The sequence below is a fragment of the Mustela nivalis genome (genome assembly GCF_964662115.1).
Source record: "Mustela nivalis genome assembly, chromosome: 9".
In the NCBI taxonomy this organism is placed as follows: domain Eukaryota; kingdom Metazoa; phylum Chordata; class Mammalia; order Carnivora; family Mustelidae; genus Mustela; species Mustela nivalis.
Window position 1 is genome coordinate 113,284,598 of NC_139028.1, and position 15,315 is coordinate 113,299,912.

A 15,315-nucleotide genomic window follows, 5' to 3' on the forward strand; every position below is an offset into this window, starting at 1 on the left:
AGGACGGGGAGCTAGAAATGCAGACTTTGGAGCAGCTCTAGGTGTCCAGCCAGCAGGAATTCCCCAGCTCTCATCCAGTTACCTCTGGCCGTAATAGGTCAGCTCCGCCCTTTCTTCTCTTGAATGATTCACCTCGAGATTCCAGAAGCAGAGAGGAGAGTATGGATGGCTCAGACTGATCACACACCTGGCTCTTGGCTAGGGGACAGCATTACACCTAATTCAGCATTACACCCCCGGACTGCCTGGTGCAGGAGAGAGAGGGCTGGCTCTCCCAAGGGAAGGCCAGTGCTGTGGGGAAAGGGTCGTGCGAGACAAGTAGCCAAATGTCACACCTCTGTACCCCATACGGGAATCCCAGGCCAAACCTCACACCCAGCCCGTCTTTCTCGACTCCTCACCAGACCACGTTCCCCAGCCACCCTGGACCACAGATGTTCCCTCAAACCGCACACTCTCCAGGACGCTGCCCTGCCCTTGCTCCCAGAAAATTCTACTTACAAGCATAAGCAAAGTGAAATAAGCCAGTCACAAAAAGATAAATAGTGTATGGTTCCACTTACATGAGATACTTAGAGTAGCCAGAATCCTAGAGACAGACAAGAGAATGGTGGCCAGGGTCTGGGAGAGCAGGGGTTCGTGTTTAATGGAGACAAGAGTTTCGGTTGCACGAGATGAAAGAGTTCTGGGAATGGATGGCAGTGATGATTGCACAGCATTCTGCATTTATTTAATGCCACTGAAATGTATACTTAAAAGTGGTGATGATAGGGGCGCCTGGGTGGCTCAGTGGGTTAAGCCGCTGCCTTCGGCTCAGGTCATGAACTCGGAGTCTTGGGATCGAGCCCCGCATCGGGCTCTCTGCTCAGCAGGGAGCCTGCTTCCTCCTCTCTCTCTGCCTGCTTGTGATCTCTCTCAATAAATCTCTCTCAAATAGGTAAATAAAATCTTTAAAAAAAAAAAAATGTTAAAAAAATGGTGATGATAGCAAATTGTATGTTATTTGTGTTCTATCATAATAAAAAAATAGGGGAAAGGCATGAGCATACCTCACCTTGATCATATCTTTCCTGATTGCTGCTTCCTCCCATTGCCCACGTGTGCTGCTGGCAAACTGCCTGTCACTCCCTAGTTACTTGCTTATTTCCCTTTCTCTAGCAGCTGGCAGAGCATTCTTTGTGGATGGGGATGAGATCTTGGATTCCCAGAGTTGTACACATAGGGAGATTCGATTAATTGAGTCCTGTGGCACTTTTCCCTAATTGTCCTTTCTTCCACCATCCCTTTATCTTCTAATCAATACCTTATGATCCTTTCTGTCTTAGATTTTGAGCAAAACATGGTCCTGGTGGCCTGTGGCCCATACACCACATCCGACAGCATCACGTACGACCCCCTGCTCGATCTGATCGCCGTCATCAACCGCGATCTGCCGGATGTCTGCATCCTGGTAGGACAGCCTCCTGGGACAGCTCCGCTAGGGGAGGCACCAAGGAGAAACTGGGGAGGAGACCTTAGAAAAAGGCCCAGGGGCATCTGAGTGGCTCAGTCAGTCAAGTGTCTGATGCTTGGTTTCAGCTCAGGTCATGATCTCATGGTTGTGAGATCAAGTCCCCATTTGGGCTCTGCACTGAGCATGGAGCCTGCTTCCGATTCTCTCCCCCTCCCTCTCAGCTCCTCCCCTCTCTCTCTCTCTCTCTCTCAAATAAAGTCTTTTTTTTTTTTTTTTTTAAGAAAGGCCCCCTAGGGGCGCCTGGGTGGCTCAGTGCATTAAGTCTCTGCCTTCGGCTCAGGTCATGATCTCAGGGTCCTGGGATTCCGCCCCACACAGCAGGGAGCCTGCTTCTCCCTCTCTCTCTGCCTGCCTTTCTGTCTACTTGTGATCTCTCTCAAATAAATAAATATTTAAAAAAAAAAAAAGAAGAAAGGCCCCCCTGTAGGAGGCAGCACCCCTGGTTAGGGGGCCCTGGCGGCCTCCCTGCATCCAGGGTCGTGGCTTTGCCTGTGATGTTCACTGGGCACCCCAACCCCGTCTGCTGTCCAGAGGGACAGTCGGACCCTGGGCAGAGAACCACTAGGAGAGGGTATGTGAAGGCGCTCCCGGACACGTGCGGTTCTGATACTTCGCTTCTCTATCTGCAGCTTGGACCTTTCCTGGACGCAAAGCACGAACAGGTTGAGGTAAGTCGAGGCTGGTAGGGGACGTGCCGGATTCTTCCCTCCCGTTGAGCTCTCACTCTTGTTTCCATATTCTGGAGTTTATGCAGCATTTGTCACAAACCTGCGGCTAATCAGAAAAGCACTGTAGCAAGGCGTTTTTATAAAGAGACTGCATTGGAAGGCTTCGTGTCACTAGAATGCAGGCCCGTTTGGAAGCTGGGGAAGGAAATACATGTCTGTGAGTCTGGGGTCCCCATGTGATGCTCGGTCCCAAGGCCTGAGCACGCTCGCACACGTGCAGGGGTCTGTGGCTCACTAAGCTGCTAACCTGGCTCCAGGACCCCCGTCTTGCCGTCCTTCGATGCAGAAAACACAAAAGGCCCTTCCCGGGACATCTCTGCGGCCGAGAGTCGGTGCCTCCTGCCCTTTGTCTCAGGATGTCGCACCTTCCACAGGAAGGATTTCGGAGCACTGTTGCTTCTAGTGTTTCAGCTTATGTTCTAGAGGATGAACTCCTCCCCCTACCTGCTTTCCTGCCCCCAGACAGACTGCTCTTGAGGACAGAGACCATGAGCGTGTGTCTTTCATCGTTGTCTGTCCTTCAGCTCCTCGCCAGGCGGGTCAGTGAAGGCCGGCGTCTGCCCTCTGAATCGTCTCCTTCCTTCTCTTGCAGAGCTGCCTGCTCACAAGTCCGTTTGAAGATATTTTCAAGCAGTGTCTGCGGACAATTATCGAAGGGACGCGCAGGTCAGAATTGAGACTGTTGGACAGAGCCTCACCTGCCCGGGTTCCCCGCGGCAAGAAGTAACGGTAGCTCCTGTCCCTTCATCCTTTTGAACTCCAGAGATCAGATCCCTCTCTTGACTCCCAAGTGCACGGACGCCGGGCTTAGAGGCGTCTCTAAAACACAAAGATAAACACACTGGCCAGGAAGAGGCTGCGCAGACTTTCGTCCCTCGCTTGCCCCTTGCTTCCTTCCCTTTGTCACTCCCTTTTGTGCAAACTCCTACTTCCTGGGAACCTTCCCAGCTGATTCTGAGAAGTGTTTGATGAGTTCCCCAACGAAATCCCCGGGGGCCCCAAGCATCTCGCTGCATGAGTGAGTGTTTTGGGGTGAGTCCAAGTCCTTCCCCAGAGTCTGAGCTGCCCCACGCTTCACGGGGCACTGCTGACGGCCGAGCAGGCCATGGGGGGCGTGGGGGATCTTAGATCCTCGCTGTAGACCAAGGGGCAGGAACTGAGGAGAGACATGCGATTCTAATTTGAGAGAAAAGGCACTATTCCAAGAAAAGTCCCAAACTACAAGTAGGAAGTTACTCGGGAAGCAGATGTCCTCACTTCCTGCCCTCTTCCTCCAGGGCCTGGGTTTGAGGGGACCTGGTACAGGTGATGGATCTTCTCCTCTAGGGATCTGCCTGCCTGTGGCTGAGCTCCGAGAAAATAAACATTCCTGAGGCTAAGCTTTTAAAAACAAGTCTGTAACAAAGGTGGTTTTTAAAACAAGATGTATAATCTTCCTCCCATTCGCTGTGAGAACTGATCCCAGAGTTGATTAGTCGTAATACTACCTTCTTGTAGCGGCAGCAAAGTCGGTCTGGCAGGCCTCAGGGACTGAGGAGAAGCCCGCCTAGCTTACCTGGGGCCCAGGGGACTGAGCCTGCCTCTGGGTCTGCCCCTTCCTCACTCCCTCCCTCAAATGAAGTTAATACAAGTGCCTCCCCTCTTGCTGTTTGTCCTGACGCAGACCAGACCTGGGGAGCACCTGGTGCTCCTCAGAGATGCCCCTCCCCGCCCCAGCTACCAGGAGCAGGGCTGGTGTCCTTGTTCAGTGGGGTCCCCTGGGGATGATCAGGGACCGTGTAGCCATGCCCCAGCAGGCCGGGTGCTCTCAGTGCGACATCGGGTTCTGTTTTTGGTTCCTCGCCCCGTGTGGTGGTGACAGCAGTGGAACAAACAAAGAACAGACTGGGCATTGTGACTATGGGGCTAGCGCCCAGCGCTGCCAGGCACTTTCATCTGCAGCCAGCGTGCACCCCGGGGCATGGGGAGCTGCCCCGCCCTCCCCAAAACAGTATATAAGCACTCCATGCTGGGGGACTTTATTTTTATCCCTGAGAGATCAGACGTACAGAGCTGATTATCAGTAAAAGCCAGAGCTCGCGGAAGTGCCCCCTGCACTGAGAGCCGAGCTGCCGCCAAGCAGCAACCCTGCAGAGGGAGCGGCTGTGGGGACCCTCCCACCGCCGTGCACGGGGTTGTGCAATGCTCAGCATAGTTGGAATTTTCTTTCTGATCCCTCCCCTACAGCCACTTCACAACCATGAGCAGGAGGGCTGTTTCCTCCTTAACCATTGCTCTTCCAGAACGTCCCTGAAGCAGCAACCTTTAAGCAGGGCCAGTGGCATCTCCGCCCTTTGTGTCCCTCCTGGACTGAGTGTGGTTCTTCCCCCCCCACCCCCACCCCCACCCCGCCGCCGCCCTGGGCCTGGAGCTCAGCTGGTCCTGGGATGGTCAGCCCTGGCTTCGGGTGACTTGATCGTGTACTTCTCCATGTCACGAGGACGGTAACTGTTGACCAAAGTGGTCTCAAGGTCCTGGTTTCTGTTGCACATGTCTCAGTTCACACTCTGAGCAGGTATGACGGTTGACAGGTGTGCCAACAGTCACCAATACCTTTCTCCCATAGGACAGGCAGCTACGGAGCTATACCTGCGTCTGGGAAGGCTGTAGAGTTTAAGCAAGAGAGGGAGCTGGCAGTGGGCACTGTTGGAGGGGTTTAAACATACCCTCAAAGTGACACTGGGCGCCTGTGTGGTTTGTAGTAGGCCCCCTGCCAAGCACAGCTGAGGGAACCAAGGAAACGGGATTTTTTTTTCCTCTTTTGTGTGACTGAGGATAAATCGTTGGGTCCTAGAGTTGAAGGTTTTTCTTCGCTCACATGTTGAACCCTAGAGATCCCCCTTCTGCTTCCATCGAAGGAAATCTGTTTGCCGTCGCTATTAAATAGTCCCGTCAGTCTGGCTAGCCAGTCTGCTGAGAGAAACTTGGAGCATCGCTTCCCTGTGGGAGAGGGAAGGGCCTTGGGGAAAGGCCACGTGTGTTCTTCCCCATCCCTCGGGAGGTGTGTCTGTCCGTTGTTGTAATTAGGACCCAGTGTTCTGGTAGGAGGCTGTGGTTTGACCCTCCATGTGTGAAGCAGTGTGGGGGTCCGGCCGGCATGGCTGGTCCCTCCCTGGGCAAGAGTGCCCCCACCTCACCGGGTCAGGGAGACCCCGCCTGTACGCCCCGTGGGTGTGCACAGTGTGGAGTCAGAGGTTTGGTTTCCTGTCTGGCTGCAAGGCCCTGATTCTTTGGTCAAAACCTTGTCTTTCTAGATCTTCTCTATCCCAATGTCGGCTCCCCCTTTCTTTCCCACCAAACGTGCCCTTGCCCCAGCGGCACACCACACAGAGCCGGGAGAAAGCGTGTCCCGGGTGACCCGAGCCTCACTGAGGTAGATGCGCGGGAGTGGGAACAAGGTGCCTTGTGCTCACGGTGTCCCGTGGGAAACGGCCTCTCTCCTGCTAGAGTTCAGCTGGGAAATTCCTCCCTGGACGGGGGCCCTTGTCCCGAGCGCGACGTTTGCCGTCGGTCAGCCAGCTGTTCTAACTCGTCTGCACTCGCTTTTCTCCCTCTCCTGACGGTTTTCTGACAAAGCAGCTCTGGCTCCCGCCTCGTCTTTGTCCCGTCTGTGAGGGACGTGCACCGCGAGCCTGTGTACCCACAGCCGCCCTTCAGCTACTCGGATCTGCTTCGAGACGACAGAAAGGTAGCGGCGCCCCCACTCTGGCCCCCGAGGGGAGGGTGGATGGGCCTGACTCTTGAGCATCTTTCTTTAACAGACAGATGTATTTGTGATTTACTGTCCGTCGGTTTGGCCCCCCTTTTGGTGGTCTCCCCACCCCTGGGAGACCCCCCCACTGTCCCCCCGACATGGGCAGGACATTTCTAAGTTGGGTGCACAAATGCTCACCTCGCCCCTCTCGTTTCAGCGAGTGCAGTTCGTGTCTGAGCCCTGCAGCCTCGCCGTCAACGGCGTGATTCTTGGCCTGACGTCCACGGATCTGCTGTTCCACATGGGAGCCGAGGAGATCAGTAGGTGGGGAGCACTTCTGGTCCGGCAGGCAGGACGCTGGCTCTCTGGACCCCGGGCCTTTCTTCCACCAAGAAAACCACGGGGCTGGTTGGCAGAGCCTTGACTGGGAAGTCCTCAGAGCAGCGCTTTGTGCCAAACCCTTAGGCCATTCACGTTTGTCTGTTCCCAGAGGGAGCGACGGGGTCGGTCTCTGCTCCCACTTGTCTGTGGTGCTGGAGACCCTGTAGAGCCATGGCCATGCGTCTTTGCGCTCCGTTTATCATCACAGAAGTTTATCTCCTTTTCTTCACCTCCCACTCTCATGACCTAAGCAGGAGGGGGTGTCCCTGCTCGTGCAAGTGAGCTGCAAAGCTGCTCAGCTGGCCATCGGTCTGCAGAAACTCAGACCTAGCCTGCTTGCTGACAGCCGTCCAGTGGTTCCTCCATCACGTGTAAAGCCGTGCGTGTATTAGGCGAGATGGGTGTGTGCTTGCTGGCTGGGGTCCGAGGTGCAGGGGCCCCCTGACTTCACGCTCACCACACGCTGGTGCGCTTCTTGCACATTCTCGCACACTGCAGTTTGAGCCAGCGGCTTCCATGGTCTTGATCACCTGGGATGCCTGCTCTCTGCCTTTTCAGCCCGGTGGCCTGCTCCCCTTCTCGGGGGGAACAGACCCAGCTCTTTGTTGGAGGGGGTCTTTCGACTTCCCCAGAGGTACCCTCTCATCACTGCCTCTGGGCCCTGGAGCTTCTCCCCGGCTTATTGAGTCCTCGGGTCCTCCCCAAAGAGACACAGACTCCGAGAAGCAAGGCTCTGCATTCCATTTCTTGCTTGCTTCCCCAGTACTTCCGGACCTTCGGACAGACTCAGCCGAATCCTCAAGCACATCCTGACCCAGAGGAGGTGAGCTCGCTTGTGGGGCTCTCTGACCAGCACAAGTGTGCTTTGGGGTCCAGTGCTTTGACGGATTTGATTGCGAGCACCTTCCTCAGGCCACTCCCCGGGAACTCTCCCCCCGCCTCTGTGATGACAAGCCGGCCTTCTGTCCCCCAAACACAGGGAGGAGTGGGGAGACGGTGCGGGAAGAGGGGCCCCCAGCCCCGCCACTGCTGACTGCTTCTCTCCGTCTCTGTAGCTACTACCCGCTCTACCCTCCCCAGGAAGACATGGCCATTGACTATGAGAATTTCTACACCTACGCACAGCTGCCCGTCACCCCGGATGTCTTCATTATCCCATCAGAGCTGAAATACTTTGTGAAGGTAGGTTTGAACTCTGCTTTTTCCCCAGAAACACCAGGACCCGTCTGACTTTCCCTTCTAGACCGCTGGTCCCCGCTCCTCATGCTGGGGACGGTGCTCCTTTCTTGGGGAGAGGTGATAAAAGGACTAGAAAATGAATCTTTTAGTAAAATGTTTGAGTAACAGCCGTCTCCCTGCTCCCATGTACCCCCCGGGTGTTCAGCGAGCCAGCCTGGGAGCCCCACGGGCAGGTAGGAAGGTCCTCGCACAGTGGTTGTCACGTGGGGCCATATCCGGGAGACCTGGGGACATTTCACACGTGCACTTGCCTGCCCCACTCCCCAGAACTCGGATGTCCCCTCCGGAAAGGGCTCCGCCACGAGAACTTTGACGAAGCCCTTGGGTCATTCTCATCTGTGCCACCTGAAGCCCCGGCTCCGCCCCCGCGGTGGGTCCCTTGGGATCCACCCAAGCCGGAGCTCTCTTGGCCTAATCAGCTAGTGGGACCTCAAGAGGTCAAAATGTGTTCCGCTCTTGGAAACAATAACCAGGTCAGGTTTGTCTCCTAAGCTGGGGAGCTGATTGTTACGCTTTTTTATTCTGGTTCAGAGGCTCAAAAGGAACTCGGGGCTTTCCAATAGTGAGGTAACAGGTTGGACTGGAGATGCGTTCGCTGCCTTCCGCTCCTCTCCGGGGTCTGTTGGGTGGTTTCAGCTTTCTCACGCTGCCCCTTTCCTTTCCCCAGGACGTCCTCGGCTGCATCTGTGTGAATCCTGGGCGCCTCACCAAGGGGCAGGTGGGGGGCACCTTCGGCCGCCTCTTCCTCAGGAGGCAGCGGGCGGCGGGCGGGGAGGGGAGGCAGAGTCCGTGCGTGGCCGCCCAGGTGGTCAGGATCTGAGGCTTGGGCGCTTCCTCGTCCCCCGTCGTGTGGTGCTCGCCGACGTCTGCGAGCCCAGGAGCGGCCCCCCGCCGGGAGCCAGGCCGCTGGAAGGTGCAGGACAGCGGACAGTCACCTAGCGCAGGGAGGCTGCAGGGCACAGGCCCAGCACAGCTGCACCCTGACCCTGACCTGGAGTCGAGCTGCTCTGGAAGAAAGCTCTTGCTTCTTCGTGGACACACAGAGCCCAGGGCGAACTGGCTGTGGACGCAGCGTGCTCGGAAAAGGCCAGAAGGCTTGGTCATCTCTCGGCGGGAGTCAGACAAGGAAACAACTTTTGGAGAAATAAAAGTAAATTGCGAGGGGGACTCCTGAGTGGAGTTCTTTTTCCTTTTTCTTTTTCCTGGCAGGGAACAAAGAACGCTGCTTCCTTAACCTGTGCCCAGTGAAGCCAGCATGTCTGTCATACTGGGTGTCGGTCCGGCAGCAGCCCTGACCCTCCCCAGGCCTTCGTGGCCTCCATGGTGGGGGAGGGGGCCGAGGAGTGGGGGGATTGCAGAGCGAGGAGCCGGCGGCGCGCCTGGCCCTCCCCGCGCAGCCCTGTTCTGTGGGCAGTGGTCCCAGCCTGACCACTCCATCTGGAGGGGGCGGCCTCCCGGAGCCCTGCCAAAGCTGGATTCCCCGGCGCCGGCCCTGCCAAGGTTGTACAACACGTGGGGCTTGCCCAGAGCCTGGGGCTCTTGGCCGGGTGGGGCCCTCTAGGGTCCCCAAACACCCCGTGTGCCTGGCATTTGGGGAGAAGCCGTCACTAGCTAAACGTGGACTGAGTTTCTGCCCAAAGCCAGTGGGCTCTCCCGCCTCGTCTGCCAAAGCCAAGCGGGAGGAGCTCGACTGCTGGCTGAGGGAAGTGTGCAAGGGTGCGGCGGGCGTGATGCCAGCGGCCTGAGTCAGAGACAAACAGGTGACAGAGCAGGGTCCCACCTTTGCCACCTGCCCTGGACGGCGAGGGGGAGTCCACGGCAGGTCCCACCGGCTTTGGGAGAAACTGGCCTCCCTTTGAAAACTAGCAGCTGTGGTTTCATCTCGTTCATTTTATAGGCTCGTCTGAACACGAGAACAGAGACAAGCCCCAGCATGGGGAGCTGAGTTTCCCTCAAGATCCCCGAGCACCCAGCCACTTCGTCTCTGGATGTGGCATTTAGGAGCCCGGGGGCCCTCTTCCGCGACCTCACACAGTTCCAGAACAGCTGTCAGCCAAAACCTTGCACCCCGCCCCCGCCCCTTGGGAAACCCTGGCCGGGGGAAGATTAAGCAGCAGGCCCTGGGCCACGATAAACCAGGCCCTGGGCGCTTATCGCATGAGTCCCTGCGGGGCTCAGAGGGAGCCCGGCTCTAGCCAATTATGCTCAAGCCACTGAAGCAGTTTTGTGGGGAATCATGTCGTCATCCCCCATTGGAGGGTACAAAGCCTCCTCTCCCCTTAGGACAGGCTCCGCAAGATCCAGAGTGTCCGTGTGATGGGGCAGTTGGCGGAAGGGGAGGAAGATTCTGCGTGGTGGGGGCGATGGGGGCGTGTGCCGGGCGGAGGCAGAAAGCTGGAGCTCAGCATGAATGGGAGCTCGAGCCCGTTGCCTGGAAACGAGTCGCGTGACTGTTGAAAGTGATCCTGGAGGCCCGTGGAGGCATTTAACACACAGAAAACCCCAGATTGCACACCACTCGGCAGGCGAGCGCCTCTTTGCCACCAGACAGTTCCCTTTTGCTGGTGTCAGGGAGCCGGTGCCCAGCGACTGCCAAGTGGCCGTTTCCAGACCTCTTTTCAGCTGGGACATTAATGTCCTGCCTGACGGTCCCTCTTGCTCCTGGGCCGGGCACCGCCCTCTGGAGTAAGGCTGGGGGATGGGTGTCGGGGAGGGAGGGTGGAGGAAGCCGGGGGAGCCAGGGCTGGGCCGGGACTCCTGGGACCCTCCTGCTTCAGAATCCCCGTTTTGCTGGGTGGCCTCTCCCCTGGTCCTCCTGCCCGTGCCCTTGAGACACAAGCCTAAGGGTGGGACAGATGGTTCTGAGTAGACAAAGTCCCTGTGCTTTTCGCAAGTTCCACATCTTGTGCCACAGCCGCCCCCCCAAGCCCAGGGTGACTCTGCGTCTGGGGGCCTCCATCCTGCTTTGCCTCTGCAGCTACTTCAGTCTTGGCGTTTCCTTTCCCTTGACCTGGGGTCACCCAGCCTGGCTCAGCCCATCTTGCAGCTTCCCCTCCTGGTGCTGGGAGTAGCCTTCTGGGCTGATGTTTCACTTCTGTTTGGTACATGTGTCCTTTCTCCTGACCTTGGGGCTCCTGGCTGAGCACCCCCGCCCCGCCCCCCGGAAAGCCAGTCCTGTTTGGCCACACAGAGGGGTCTTCCTTCACACTTGACCTTCCTAACTAGCCTTGAAGGGCCTTGACTGACTGGGGCAGGGGTGGGGGTAGTTTTTATTTTCTGGGTTTTTTTAACATTTTAAAAATTAGTGAGATACACGACCAGCATCAACTTTACCATCTGATCGTGTACCATTTGGTGGTTTTTAGTACATTCACAATGTCATATGAACAGCATAACTATTGAATTCCACATTTTCCTCACCTCTAAAAGAAATCGCATCCCCATTAGCCGTCACTCCCCTGGAAAACACAGACCTACTTTCCACCTCGACACACTTGCCTGTTCTGGGCATATCACACAAACGGGATCACAGCACACGTGGTCCTCTGCGTCCGGCTTCTTTCTCAAGGGCCGTCCACACTCTAGCAGGAGTTAAGGCTTTCATTTCCTTTCTCCCCTTGTTTGAGTCGTGATCCCTTGTGCAGATGGACAGTGTTGTCCTTCCCTCATCAGGTGATGGACGGGGCTGTTCCCATATTGTGGCTGTCACAAGTGATGCTCCAGTGTTGGGACATCTGTCTTCAGTGCGCTTGTTACCCAACGAGGAAGAGAATGCCTGGAAAGAGGAGGAAGAAGAGGGGCAGAGAGGGACAAAACGAAGGGACGGGCCAGGAACAAAGCTCTGGAGCCAGACTGAAGTCAGGAATGTCTTGCAAAGGAGTTTGTATCTGATTCACCCCAGGGAACTTTCGGAAGCTTATGTGTGGAGCAGGAGGGCAGTATGGAACCTGCTTTTTTTTTTTTTTTTTTTGAAGATTTTATTTATTTATTTGACAGAGATCACAAGCAGGCAGGGAGGCAGGCAGAGAGAGAGGAGGAAGCAGGATCCCTGTCGAGCAGAGAGCCCAAAGCAGGGCTCGATCCTAGGACCCCAAGACCATGACCCGAGCCAAAGCAGAGGCTCTAACCCACTGAGCCACCCAGGCGACCCTGAAACCTGCATCTTAGGAAGGCCTGGCAGTGCCACAAAGGGCAGAGTGAAGCCAGGGGAGTCTGGAGGCCAGAGACACTCTAAGAGCTATGGGAAGACAGAGCCTCCTGGTACCCATTTCTGTTCCCATAGAAACAGCACCCTGGTTTCCCTGTGGGGAACCACCCCTCCTCCACACTCCTCCCTTGCCTAAACCAAGAAGCACATTGCTCCTTCCTGCCCTTGGTGAATGATCTGGGAGAGAAGCATGACCGAAGACAGTCCAAACACCATGACTCCAGGACTTCTGCAGGAGTGGTAGAAAAGACTCGGCAGCAATGGCAGAGCTGCTGCAGCCATCTTGCCACAATGAGGGGAAACCCATCCTGAGCAGGCACTAAACCAGAGGACATATTGCCAGAAGTTAGAGAGGGAGAGGTCAGCACCAGGCCACATCATCTGAGTTCTGATGACAGTAGCCCCACCCCCTCAAAACCTAAGCCACAAATACACCCGCTTCTTTTTTTCTTAAACTAGTTGGAATTGAATTTTTTGTCATCTGCCACCAAAGAGATGGGGGGCTGCTCCAGGACAGCAGGATGGGGATGACTGCCGGGGGATGGATGGAGAAAACAGCTCAGGTAGGAGGGCAAAGGAGCTAACATCTCTGAGGATGCACTGTGTGAACGCTGACGTAGAGATCACACCTAACTCCAGCAAGCCCCGCTGGCAGGTGCTCAGAGGCTGGATGTCACCGGCCTAAGGAAGTGACAGAACTGGGATTTAAACTCCAAACCCTCTGTCTCTCCACCCTGCCACACTGACCAACTTGGTCCACGACAAGGACAGGCTTAGAAGGACTTGCAGGTAATAGCCCAGGTGCCTGGGATTGGGGAGGGGGGCGCGGTTTGAGGCAGGTGTTCGGGGAGGTCCCTGGGACTGTTGGGGGGCAGGTTGGGACCAAGGGGGGACACCCAAATGGTTATTGGGCTGGGCCAGTGGGTGATAGGAGCCCCACTCTGGTGAGGGGTGGGGACTGGACTGGTGGATCTGGGAGGGGCCTACATAAAGCTGGAGAACAGGGAGGTCCTGGGGGTCTGGCGGAGGAGGGGGGAGCTGGAGTGGAGCTGACCCTCCTGGCCTCCCAGTCTGGAGGTCACTGAGGTGGGATTCTGTCACCCCTCCATTCCTGAGCAGCCAGACCTATCTGCTCCCTCCAGGTCTGCCCAGAAATGCTCAGGCCCCCGGGGCCCAGCCTGCCCTCAGACCCACCTGGGCCCACGGCCAGGTCCCGATTCCCCACGTCCCAGGCTCCCTGCCCTCCCCGGAGGCCACATGACAGCTGAGAGGCCAGGCCGGCAGCTGCCTGGGCCACAGGGGCCCTCAGAGGTCTCTGGGACAGCTGCTGCCCCATGACCCTGCTGACCCCAATCCCTGCATCCTGCTGCCTGAAGGTCCCGCTGAGCCCCATCTCCTCTGCCCGCTCTATCACCCCCAGATCTTCCCAGGGTCTGAAGCATCTGGTCCAGGGTCAAGTCAGCAGCCCCGCCCCCGCCAAGAGTGGGAAGGGGGAACTGCCCGGCTGGCAGAGGCAGCCCCTCTGGGCGGTGGCTCTCCCTGGAAGCCAGCAGCAGTGCCCTCCTGGCTTCTTTGCTCCAGGAGCAGGAGGCGAAGTGCGGGCCAGGGTCTAGAAGGCATGGCCATTCCTGATTCCTACAGGTCCTTCCCAAGGCTCACAGTCCCCTTGAAGCCTCTGTCCCCTTCAAATGCCTTGCCCCTTTGAACACATCTAGGAACAATGGTTTGCTTCTGGGGCAGGTGTGGAAGGGCTAGAGGCCAGGGGCAGGAGGACTCAGAGAATTAATTGTCATGTCCATGCTCATAGTGCATTTGAAATCTTTCACTATGGGCATGTTTGTTTTAAAAGAAACACGCGCACAGCGACCTGGCTCCTCCGCTCTGTTCTCCATGTCCCGTGGGTAACCTCCTCTCCGTGAATCCAGCAAGATGCCTGCCTCCCGAGAGCAGGAGCTGGTCCCATCCCTGCCGAGCATCGCAGGCAGTAGGCCCACGGGAGGTACCTGCAGGAGTGGCTTCCCTTCCACCTTCCCAGACAAGCGCCTGGAAAGGAGGAGGCAGGAGTGCCTCTGCCTCTGGTGTGCGGCCCTGGAGACGGAGCCCTTCACTTCCCACATTCTCTCCCGTTGCCAAACACTCACTGTGGGCCCATGCTGTGTTGCTGTGTCGGGGTGCGATCTGGATGCAGGCGGGAGCTGAACAGACGATGCCTGCTTCCCCCAGAGCTCCACTCCAGGGCAGAAACCGAGAACAAGCAAACACCAGGCACAGGGGCAGGCATATGCTGTGGCGAAAACCAAAACTGGGTGGGCATGCAGAGAAGTCCTTGGCTCCAGGCTCTTATTTCCTAAACCCCTGTCCTGGACATGCCCTCTTCCTATGTCCCCAGCACTGACACGCCCCCTTCCTGCTGTCCCCAGCATCGTGGTGTTCATTCGCTGACCCATTCCTTTGCTTGTTGGTCAGGTGCCTGCTATGCTGCACGCACTCTGGGGAGATGCTGGTGGCTACCGTCCAGAGGGGGATGGATGTGAATCTGTTGACAGTGGCACAGAGGGGACAGCGACCTAGAGTTTCTCCAAGGGTATCACAAGGGGACATGACATCGCCTGGGGGTGCAGAAGCCTTCCCTGGCAGGGGGAGACGCCGCGGCGGAGAGCAGCAGGATGTCCTGGGGAGATGGCTGAGTGAGCCGAGGGCGGCCCCAGCGGCAGAGGGCGGGGGGCAGCCGGCAATCCCTGCCCAGGGATGGTGGACCTGGAAGCATGTAAGCTGGGGTGTGGGGGGGTTGAGAATAGGCAGGCGGCACATCAGCTTCGACCCAAGAATCCTACACTCCCTCGGTGACACCACCGTCCCCCCCCCATCCATTCTGCCCTGGATTGGGCTCAACCACCCCCTTCTCCTCCCTCCAAGGGCCCCGTGGCCGGTCTGTCACCAAATTCTAATCTTCCTACTTTATTATCTCCAACTCTGGCTTTTACACCACAGCTCAGAGCCAAGCTCTGTCTTTCTTGAACCAACGGTCCCCAGAGTGGCCCCTGCCTGTGGTCAGGCCTCGCTCTAGGTCCCCATCTCTGAAGCGACCTTCCGAAATGAACCTGTGCAGCCAGAGAAGGAAGGAACGAGGAATGGCCCCAAAGCCAAGGACAAGGCAGCCAAACTCACTTCGCGTAAGGGAAACACACACTGAAGCCACACGGAGGCTCCTTCGGCCAGTCTGGTTCTCCCTTGCAGACGAGCAGAGAACAAAGAGCTGGAGAAGCAGGCACTCGGGGAGGCTGAGGAGAGAGGGGCCCGCGGTCTGTGCAGGGGCCGGGTCCAGGCACACCCCTTTGAAGGACCAGCAGACAGAGCTGACCGAATGACAGCTGCGCAGGTCCCCACCCCCCACCCCGCGCACAGCCATGACTCCGCAGCTGTGCTCACGTGTGTGTGAATGGGCAGCTGTACGAAGTGACTCACAGCAGCCCTGCCTGTCATAGGAAAGGGCTGGGAACGACCGAAAGGGCCA

General features: G+C 57.1%; 1 protein-coding gene and 1 long non-coding RNA gene across 3 annotated transcripts in view; one reads left to right on the forward strand and one right to left on the reverse strand.

The window, feature by feature from the left end:
- POLA2 (DNA polymerase alpha 2, accessory subunit) overlaps positions 1 to 8,761 on the forward strand; it is a 27,893-nt gene extending 19,132 nt beyond the window's left edge. For both annotated transcript variants that reach the window (XM_082748499.1, XM_082748500.1), the window contains 8 exons: positions 1,326 to 1,450; positions 2,143 to 2,181; positions 2,834 to 2,907; positions 5,860 to 5,968; positions 6,192 to 6,298; positions 7,119 to 7,178; positions 7,411 to 7,537; positions 8,262 to 8,761. In XM_082748499.1, the coding sequence (XP_082604625.1) occupies positions 1,326 to 1,450; positions 2,143 to 2,181; positions 2,834 to 2,907; positions 5,860 to 5,968; positions 6,192 to 6,298; positions 7,119 to 7,178; positions 7,411 to 7,537; positions 8,262 to 8,414 (794 nt within the window). In that variant the 3' untranslated portion in view covers positions 8,415 to 8,761. The remainder of the gene's footprint in view (positions 1 to 1,325; positions 1,451 to 2,142; positions 2,182 to 2,833; positions 2,908 to 5,859; positions 5,969 to 6,191; positions 6,299 to 7,118; positions 7,179 to 7,410; positions 7,538 to 8,261) is intronic.
- Positions 8,074 to 14,118, reverse strand: LOC309873294. The gene is made up of 3 exons (XR_014316271.1): positions 13,943 to 14,118; positions 11,015 to 11,369; positions 8,074 to 8,796 (listed from the first exon to the last, which is right to left on the reverse strand). It is a non-coding gene; the product is annotated as an uncharacterized lncRNA (long non-coding RNA).
- Positions 14,119 to 15,315: the final 1,197 nt, after the last annotated feature.